Here is a 10,750-nt window from a genome sequence, read left to right on the forward strand (position 1 = left end):
TCCGCTCCTCAACAGCATGTTCTTGGTGGTAGTGGATGCACATTCAAGATGGCTAGAGATAGAGAGAATGACTAGTACAACCTCAGAGAAGACCATTGAAGTCCTTCAGAAATTATTTGCCAGATATGGAATCCCAGCCCAGTTGGTAAGCGATAACGGGTCGCAATTTACATCAGAAGAGTTTCAGCAATTCCTTAAGAGAAACGGAATCAAACACATCACGTCAGCACCTTACCACCCTGCTACCAACGGGCTGGCGGAACGCGGTGTGGGGAGCTTCAAAAGTGCGATGAAGAGCGAAACTGAAGTGAAATCCTTGAATTTTAAGTTGGCAAGATTTTTGCTGGCTTATCGGAACACTCCCCACTCAACCACTGGAGAGCCACCACCCCAGTTGTTCTTGAGAAGAAGATTACGCACTCCACTGGACCTTTTAAAACCAGATCTCAGCGTCCAGATAAACAACCGTCAGATAGACCAGTCTGTCGCCAAGGGTGGTTCTGTAACGCGGCATTTTCCCATTGGCCAGAGAGTAATAGCACGAAATTACAATGGAAAATCAAAGTGGGTACCAGGTATTGTGCGCGCACAACTAGGATCCCTGTCTTATGAAGTGGAGATTGGGCCTGACTTGGTTTGGCGTCGACACACAGACCAAATCAAAGATTCCAATGTTCCTGTTGCAGACAACCGTACGCCAGTTATCCAGCCGTTGCTGTTCCCGCCCCAGTCGAATGCCATGGTGACCAAGTAACTGAGCCGCCTGAGCAGACAGAAGCCGTCCCACGGGAAACGTGTTTTCAGCCATCCAATCCAGCGGCTAAACCTTCAGTTAGCAGCCCGCCGAGCCAGATTGAACATGTTCCTGTTAGAAGATACCCTACCAGAGAGAGGAAGCCCCCAGCCCGACTGGACCTTTGAACATTGAACTGCCCATTTCTAGGGCTCTGACTTTATTTTTAAGAATAGCATGTTGTGTTGAACTTTTGGGGTACGAGACTGGCTTAAGGGGGAGGAATTGTAGTGTATTGAGCCAGCGGTTGACATTATGAGCATGCGCACTTATGCGCATTCTGTTCCATGTGCTTCGATCGAAATAAACCAAATACATGACAACCTCCAACCAGGAGTACACTGTCAGCACAAACAAGTGCAGAGAATGGAAAAGAGTCAGTTACCGCCCATAGTGATATGGCAATTGACCAAGCAACAGTACCTAGCACGTCAGCAACACCAAGGTTGACTCAGAGACCTCAGAGGCAGAGGAGACCACCAGAGAGATACAAAGACTATGTTTTGAAATTATGAAGTGATCTCCTGTGAGATGTTTACTGATGGACAAATCAAAGAACTTTGTGATTTTGTTTTTAAAAGTGTTGTTGAGGACGCTCATTCGGAGACAATTTAAACTTTTAACTTTGTTGACATGTTTATCGCATATAGGCGTCTACCTTTAGAGTTGAATTTGTTATCGCTATGTTTACGTTCATGTTCGAAGGATTGTTAGACTTTCTTTCCTCAGAGAAAAGGAGAGATGTCGTGTATGTCACATTTCGTGCATTTATGTCATGAAGTAGACAAGGAGCAGTATGGGAGAGAAGAATAAAGAGAGCACATGGTCGACGTGTTGTGTGCTTCTTTCCGAACTAGTTTCACTTCTCCAACTAGTTAAACCTCCTCTAATTTATGTACTAAGAGGACACGACAGACTTTAAGGTTTGTACCAAGCTAATTTGAGGAATATTAGATTATGCATTTTACACTTAAGTTTTAAAGACAGACGAGCGGTCTACCGTCAAGTTCAAGCAGTTAGTTGTTAACAAGACGAGTTTTAAATTTGCATTTTGTGTGTTTATGGTTGGCTGCTTGTCGACCAAAGTAACGGATTCCTGCAAAGAAAGGAGGATGAACTAGATAACTAGACCGCTAATATCATCTTCTGTATACTTGAAGAATCCTGGACTTATTTTTGAGCTACATTTCTCGAAAAAGTTTAATTTTTGTCGCCGCTCAGGTCTCGTGAAAAAAAAAATCGTGATGTTTTGATCGGCTGTTTGTGTTGACAAGAAATTCTTGTGGTCCCTCATGCAGCTGTGATTTCCAGAAAGACTCGTTGTTATAGCGTTTTCTATTCAGTTGATACTTTCTGAAACATTGATTTCACATAATGTACGTTTCGGGATTGCTCATTCGTTTTTGAAACCGATACCCTTGAGAGGTTTCAGCGATTTGTGTAAATTAGTAAACACAGTACATAGAATAGAGCGTTTTCACTGTCACGCAATAAAAAATAAAATCAAAAACCATTCCGTGGATAAGGTCAAAAAATTGTGATGTTATAAAAGATAAATAAAGAAGACAGTTCTTAAAGTTTAAGGTGTGTGCGTTGTGCCAAAGTTGAGATATTCGTCGAAATGTTCCAATATCTCGCGGCCGGAGAGTAGTGGCCAGACATTAAATGTCACGCATTATTTGTAACGCCATTGATCATTTGGAATTCGCTTCTCTCCCCAACTAACGGAGTGGACAAGCTGGGAAATATTATTTCGGATAGGATTTCTTTATTTGTTTCACTTCTCGCTCGATTAAATTGGAAAATGAAAAAATGAAACTGTCCGTAGACTGTAGTGAGAAGTCAGGGTGTCTGTTAAGCGAAATGGGTATGGAATTTCTTGAGCAGTTTGGTCTAAGATGTCTAAGATAGGGTGTATATATATTGACTATTTTTTTTTTCCAAATTAAGGTTTGCGCACCCTAGACATCTGGAATTTGGTGTGTGTGTGTGTGTGTGTGTTTTTTTAAGTAACTTATCTTTCTTATCAAGTACGCAGTTGTTTAGTATTAGAGTACCTAAACTTTGGTTAGGTCTGAAAAAGATGTAGAGCAAATACGGAAAATTTCTGAAATACACTGCCCTGCTAATAACTTGGTCTTTGCTCTTAGATTATGGCGCTGACAACGGACCAATACTTGGAAAAAATTGGGAGCTTTGGTCGTTATCAAATTCTGCTCCTGGTCTTTCTAAATGGCTTAATCTTCTTTTGGTTTGGTTGGCCAGTGATGATTGTAACCTTCATAACTGCCGAACCGGCTTGGAGATGCGTAGCCAATAGTAGTGTTTGTCAATTAAATGGAACGATGAAGCCCAAGCATGATAACTATTCTTTCAGATGTGATATTGATCGAGATCAGTGGGAGTTCGTGGATGATTTTACATCTGTTGTGACTGAGGTAAGTGAATTCATTAATTAGAAAAAGTTAGAACTATAACGGAAGCGATGCCAATGAAAAATAAACTGAAACAAACAAAAAAACGACAACAACAGCAACAACAACAACCCCCCCCAATCCACCCTCCCCTCCCCCAAAATTAAATGAACCGTGTTCTGATGCAAGTTGCATTTTACATTACCAAGAAAAAACACAACTTGAAATAGCTAGGTTAATGGTGTTACCTAGCCTCGCTTTGTTTCAGTGTTGATGCAGATCAAATAAGATGTGTGTTTATAAAGTGAATTTTGAATGGCGATCTTCCCAGCGTATATATACCATACTTGGCTACTGTAATAGAAAATAGTTTTACGACATGCCACATAGTTGTTGTACCTTATTTGTCAACAATTTTTTGCTCTTGAAAGATTGAAAGCTGCCTTACTAAACCGTGAAGAGTATTGTCATAATTTAGCCAAGTCAGCATCTCGTATTTGATTGTTGTGATCTTGACAGTTCGATCTCGTGTGTGAGCGTGGATTGTACGGCACCGTTGGATCATCCATGATTTTTGTTGGGTTCTTCCTCGGCGGGATAGTTGTTGGTCCATTCAGCGACAAGTTTGGCAGGAAAATCACCATGTACATATCTGGTCTGATGGTTTCGGTCGTAAGTCTGTTAGCAGCTTTCCCTCACGCTTTCTGGCTGTTTGCGCTGGCCAGATGTGTGATTGGATTCGGAATAGGTTAGTAAATTGGAACAATGAAGCCCAGTCTAACATTTTTTCTCTCTAGCGGGTGCGAAGTAATGAGTTTCTTTCGGTGACGTGAACGCTTTAAGCTAAATTAGGGATTCAAGCGCGTTTTCTCTAACCGAGTCTGGAGATGGGAAAAGGTTAAAACTGGCTAGTGAGCAAATAGGGTCAAGAAAAAACAAACAAACAAACAGCAAAAAAACAAACAAACAAACAAACAGCAAAAAAACAACAACAAAAACAAGAGCGTCAGTCAACTACTAACTTGGAAAATTAGAAGTTTGCAAATCAATTCAAATCAACCATTTATTTATTTATTTATTATTTATTATCGCGATCTTTTCATTTGATTTCCAAATATCTTTTCTTGCTTTCTGATAATCGATGACGTTGAACGAAATCTTATTTCTATTCTTAAAAGTTGCCTCGCGTTGTTCTTTGTTAATTTGAAGAAAAAAAATGAAGCGTACAGTTTATTTTAGGGCTTAAAAATGAGAGGTGAAGTTAAACTAAACCTTGCAGTTTTATTTTATATTTATTTGTGTCTTATTAATTATTTACTTGTGTTATCTTTTAATCAGGTGGATACAGTATTGCCGCCTACGTTCTCCTAACCGAGTTTGTTGGAATTCGTCACCGTAGCACCGCAGGTTGTTCCATATGGTACTCTTTTAACCTGTCCAACATGGCGCTGGCAGGGCTGGCATATCTCGTCAGGGACTGGAGGAAGCTGTCCATAATAATGGGAGCTCCAGCAATTCTTTTTGTGCTTGGATTGTTGTGAGTTGTATTTTGGTGTAAAATGTGGAATGTTGCGCCTCGTTGTTCTCAACTTTATGCCCCACTACAATTATAAAAACCTGCTAATACTCAAATTGTTTGCGGTAGGGGTTAGCAAGCCAAAACAACGCAGAGCGGCAGTTCAAAATTTGGAAGCGAAAGCCTCGACTTACATAGAGTAAAATGAATTTTAAAATATGGACAAGAAGAAAAAGAATCCTGAAGTACAGTGAAAGTAAAAAGGGGTGGAAAAGAAAGCCAATAAAAGGGAAAAAGAAATGGGGAGGAGCGAGGGGAAGGGGGTAGCTGAATAGCCGCGCGCAGACGCCTATTACGTCCTTTTAAACGTCTGCACGAAGGCTAGAGACTGAATGGAAGGGAAGCGAACAGATGTGTGACAAGGAGGAGTGAACATGTGAACGCATGCGCACTTTTATAGACTGACGAACTGATCAACTTCATCCACCCCAATATGGCGGAAATTAAACATATCTTAGTTGAGTAACAACATAACAAACAGGCAATCAAGCTTAAAACGTAAAATATGTGAAGATCAAATTGTCAGGTTTTCTTGCGTTCTATGTTACTGTTTCGAGTGCTTTGTAATGTGTCCTGTCTGGTTTTTGCAGCTTTTCGCCAGAATCAGTGCGTTGGTATCTCGTGAATGGTAGAACAGAGAGAGCAGAGAAAGTTCTCCAGAAAGTCGCTAAATTCAACAAAAAGCCAATACCTCAGGAATCGCTACAGAACTATGAGAAGCAGCGGCTTGGTGACTTGCGTGACTTGTTTAAGTCACGCTCTATGACGCACAGGACACTCGTATCTTGGTATTGCTGGTAAGTATCTCATGATAAGTGAATCGATACATGAATAATCGAGATCTATCTTGAGTGATCGATGGAAGTGGTAGATTGACATCATTTGGTACAGGCAGTCGATTAGATAGAAAGTCAGAGAAAAATGTGTGGGTAAAAATGATTTCTAGTTGTATAGAAGTCGATCATATTCTTTGCAATCCGTTACTAGTTCACGAAGTCAACCCCTGATCCACAATGAATTAACATGTCAGCAAAACACTCATCCCTTCCCCCGCAAAAACAAACAAACAAACAAACAAACAAACAAACAAACAAACAAACAAACAAATATCTATCAGCTTAGCTTCTACCCTACTGTAGGAGTTGGCAAGAGGCAGGCTTACACCAAATCTGCTCGGTCCTGGATTCAAGGAAGATTCTCATGTAGTTTCTAATATACACGATACACATAGGCATGTAGCCCAGTAACTGCATGTTAAATAGTGTTTTTGTTGGTATTTTATCTACAGGTTCGTAAATGGGATGGTGTATTACGGAGTGTCCTTCAGTTCTCCATTTGTGGGTGGTAGCATGTACCTCAACTTCTTCATAACGAGTACCATAGCACTTGTTGCTTATCCAGCCCTTGCATGGGGCTGTAATAGGTAATCTGCATGAGATCATGTGACTCGAGCTTTGATTTGATTCTTTCCTGCTCTCCTAGACTGCGAGCAGTCTATTTCTTCGCCTAGCGTTCAACGCGAGGCACAAGAAGAACGATCGAGCGGCAAGAAGCATTTCTCATGTCCCTCTAGTCTCACTCCCTAATTTGATATATATGTTTTTTTTCTAATCCCGAAGAATATCAGGAGCAAAAAGGGACTGCTCGTAGTCTACAGCTCACCTTTTCTTTCCTCTTGCTGTGTTCTACTCTTCAATGTGTCCCTCTATTCTGGTAATTAAGTGCGTCCTTCTTTCTCAGGTTTGGCCGTAAGAAAACCATATGCTGCGGTCTCTTCTTCTCTGCTGTTGGAGCTTTTGGGTCTGTTTTGCTCACATCGTTCGACGATGGAAATAACAAAGGTAGAAACTTCTTATTAAACCACGTTCCGTGTCTGATTTCGTACTAAAGTAGTTACATTTGCTGCGTGCAATGTAATTTTTATGATATCGAAAAATACATCGTCAATATAGACTGCGTCACTGCTAAATACAGAGAAACCCCGCCAATGGTTTCTGAAGAGCTTGATTTGACCACAAAAAACACGAACACAAACTACCCCTCAACAGCGAGACCAGATGACACCAGAGGGACTCCTTTTTAATGCACTTCCTCAGTAAAATCCGCCGACAACAGATCACACCAACGAAGTCATAGTAATTTTGCAAGATATTTGGTCCAATCCTGTTCACCTATCGTTGATTACGCATTCAAGAGGAGGATCCAAAGTATTAGTTACTAATTATTCTTAAGGTTTTCATTACTGAAACTTATATATCTTTACAGTAATGCATTAATTTATTTACTCCTTTCAGGCATACTGGTTGGAAAAATTATATTCGCGCTGTGCATTGCCAAGTTCTTCATCGTGTTTGCTTTTGACGGATTTTACGTGTATTCCGCTGAACTGTTTCCTACAGTCATAAGGTACAGTATGGCTAGACTGCATTCTAGTAAAAAAGGAATGAACCAGCTTTCTGATCCGTATGAGGAATGGTATTATGAGTTTCAAAAGCACTCTCGGACTCAGTTTTTTTCCTTTTTCAAGGACTTGTGCCTGGCAACAAAATTGACATTTTTGTACTCATGTTGCTCGTTATTTTTACTCTGCGGAGTGGCGTTGGACAATGCGATCATTTAATGTTCAGCATGTTCAACTTATACTCAACTTATACTTATACTTGTTATTAGAGATATTTGTAAAGTTAGTTATTTTGTTGTGTTAAAGTTTTAGCTACCATGTAAGACCGTAAGCGTACTCCCGCCTCTCACGTGCATTTTCTGAGAGTCCCAAACCAGTTCGGCAGTAAAACAAACAAGCGAAACTCTACGAAAAATAAATTCATCCGGTACCTTTGTTTTATCTTTGTTGACTTCATTCACAGTTGTCATCATCGTTTAAGAATGAGTAGCTTTAGTCTGAGGGAAAATACATTTCGGTCAATCGATTAGACCTGCTGGCGATCAACGTAACCACTGCGTTTACGATTCTTAAAAGTCTTGAATACGAGTTCTTGAAAGGATTTTTGGTCCAAGGGCGACGGGAGTCATTTTGAAAATTCTCCATCCTTTCAAATATCCTGGACTTGGAGTGATGTCGTCCGAATTTCAGCAACTGTCCGCCATGTTTACTTGCCGAGATGGAAAAGGTGGCGAGCTTAGTAACCAGGCCTCAAAAATTTATATTCACCGCCTGGTGCATATAAGGAATCGCTCAACCAATCAGATTGCTGGAAACTTTTTGTTCAGCTCTGAAATCACACTGATATATCTCATTGGTGATAGGCGTCCTATTGTGCTTGTACTCTACCTCTTTCTGACAAACATCAAGCAGAGTTGTTCAATTACATTGCCATGCCCAATGTAATTGGTTTATAGTCTCCATATTAGCCTCTTGTAAACCATCTAGAGTTACAGATAAGAGTTACTATGAAACTTGTTCCGCCTGAGGAGCTCTTGTGAGCCCTCTGTTTTGAATGGCCAAGAGTAAGAGATGACTATGGCACCTTTATTTTCCTTTCGTTCCATCAAAAATTTGGCTTGACTTGACCACAACGTTAAGTGAACGTCGAAAATGTCTAAACGTCGTCAAGTGTTTTTTTACTTTTTAAACCTTAACCAGATACATGGTTTTAAGGTTGTCAAAATTTTTTTCGAAATTATGTTTAGTTAAATTATTCCCAGAGATCTAAACATCTGTCTTGAGCCCCTTCAACAACCGATATGATTTATACCTTTTAAGGTGTCTGGCAACAGTTTCCGGCACTTTTCCCTGGACTATACTCATAGGTTCAGAGCAACTGCTGCTTATTAAGTGATGCTATATATAGATTACTTTTCATGGAAAGTGCGACGTACGAATTTTTATTCTCGAGACTAGTTGCAACAGCAACAGGCGGACAAAGAACCTATGTACAAACTTAAATATAATACGGGACAATGCGTAAATACAAAGTTTGAAATCTTTTCGCCTGTCTTTAAGACAAATTCGGACTTTGTTGACTTACACCGCTTATAGAAATGTTGAATGTTCTTCCTTGAATGTTCGCCTCTTAAAACAGAGATAAGACTTGCTGAGGCGATTGTTGGCTTCCTGATGTTAAGTTTACTTCCTCGGTTTCTTGAATGGCCATTGATTCTGAAACTGAAGTGCTAGTGCTCAAGATGTTGGATATATTCTGCTGCTGTTTTCCAAAAGTGACCTAAAACGCGAAGCTGAAGCCATGTTTTCGAAACACAAACTTCAAGCGGGTGCTGACTTCAAGACCACGCTTCTCAGAAGCAATTCGAGTGCTTTTCTCTGATTGGCTAAGTGATTCTACTGTGGACGGCGATTGGTTATATTTTTCACGTGTGAAGAATGCCACGCGCAGCTGATTAGACGTGTCGCTTTTTTCACATGTGAAAATATACAACACATAGAATTCTATTTGCAAGTTTTTGTTGCCTAAAAATTCTTGCTTTATAGTCTATATATACGATAAATTACATTACATCATCATCATGATTATCTTTTCGAAATTTCTATCGCGGATGAGATTGCTATTCAACTGTTAAATTATGAGTTCGAGATTTCTATCGCGCGATATATAGTTAACGAGGGCGCAGTCCGAGTCAACTATCACGCATATAAATCGAGAGCGAATAATCTAATTGTTTTCGCAGAAATCTACCGGTCGTTCAAAACTTAGGCTGCGTCGAAGACAGTCTGAACCGCCGGTAGAGACTATACTGGGGATTTTGTGACACGTCCGGCTACAACGCAGGCTATCGAAACTCTGAAAATGCAAATCAGCGGCCGCCAGTTTGTTAACAACCGCACGCCTCTAGGCTACTCACTGACTATAACAAAATAGATAGTGGCCAGCGCAGCCATTCAGAGGCCGGCACTCGTAATAGAACGCTAGTAGATGTTTATACTAACTCGTGATACTTGACGAGGGCGCAGCACTTAAAGCTAATAAAAATACCCAATCTTACTCCTCAGAACTACTTGTTTGTATTCTGCATATCGCTTACTTTTTATTTACTGTCCTTTAATATTGTTACTGTTCGTTTATAAGGATATTAATTAATAAGTCATTTTGCTCTTGTTTCTATACGGTGTTGTTTTGGTTTATCTTTTTATCCAATAAACGTGACAAACACTTGTGAAAAAATGATTTGTGGCAAGTCTGACGCGGCCTTTCGTCTCGGCCAAGAGACTCTTCAGAGACCTTGCAGAATTTAACAGCAAACTCGTTGAGCTTCGCGCACAAAGTCCCATTGGAAAATTCAAGATATTAGTTGTCAGGCTCTCAATCGCAGAAGTATTCCCAACCGCACCATCACGAGTTCATTTGTACAATAAATATGACAAATACTTATATCTTAAATATACCTTTTTATCCACAGAAATATTGGAATGGGAACGTCTACCTCTGCTGCTCGTGTGGGCTCTTTTCTTTCTCCCTATATTGTTTACTCGGTAAGCTTGGCACTTGTTGATGAAGGATTAATTGTTTTCTTGATGCTCACGTGTTTGTGGAAAAGAAATGCAAAAGACACGTACATTAAACTCTTGATCCTGGTTGACTTTTTACTGCACCTGCGTACGCTCTATTTTCAAGTAAAATATTTTTTCACGCGACATAAGTTTTATAGGATAAGTTATTATAAGTGTTATTGTAATTATAGTAGCAAGAAATAGAAATACGTTATCCAGAGAGAACTCGAGAGAACAAGGCAGCCAGTGAGTCTTGTGTGTAATCACCCCAAAATAGCAAATTAGTTAAAATTGAAGACGTTAGAGGAGATTCTCAATGGGGTTAACCGTCGACCGTCAAATGACCTAAAATTTAACTGTCAACCGTCAAAACGGCTTATTTTAACCTTCAACCGTCAAAGGGACCTCCCATTGAGGTGGACCCCCTCTTCTACGCCCCAACAAATACACACAAATATCCGGCGTCTCATAACAATTTCCAATATGATTTTCCTTTCATGGCT

General features: G+C 40.1%; 1 protein-coding gene across 1 annotated transcript in view; it reads left to right on the forward strand.

Annotated features, from left to right (window-relative positions):
• Positions 1-1,212: 1,212 nt before the first annotated feature.
• Positions 1,213-10,750, forward strand: part of LOC110044018 (organic cation transporter protein-like) — a 10,341-nt gene continuing 803 nt past the window's right edge. Inside the window, exons 1-9 of the mRNA XM_020749533.2 lie at positions 1,213-1,716; positions 2,944-3,231; positions 3,727-3,955; positions 4,546-4,744; positions 5,374-5,580; positions 6,072-6,206; positions 6,524-6,624; positions 7,078-7,189; positions 10,157-10,229. Coding sequence (XP_020605192.2) covers positions 2,947-3,231; positions 3,727-3,955; positions 4,546-4,744; positions 5,374-5,580; positions 6,072-6,206; positions 6,524-6,624; positions 7,078-7,189; positions 10,157-10,229 — 1,341 coding nt within the window. The 5' untranslated portion in view covers positions 1,213-1,716; positions 2,944-2,946. The remainder of the gene's footprint in view (positions 1,717-2,943; positions 3,232-3,726; positions 3,956-4,545; positions 4,745-5,373; positions 5,581-6,071; positions 6,207-6,523; positions 6,625-7,077; positions 7,190-10,156; positions 10,230-10,750) is intronic.

The sequence above is a fragment of the Orbicella faveolata genome, unplaced genomic scaffold (genome assembly GCF_042242905.1).
Source record: "Orbicella faveolata isolate gen_17 unplaced genomic scaffold, um_ofav_v1 contig_46, whole genome shotgun sequence".
NCBI classification, from domain to species: Eukaryota; Metazoa; Cnidaria; class Anthozoa; order Scleractinia; family Merulinidae; genus Orbicella; species Orbicella faveolata.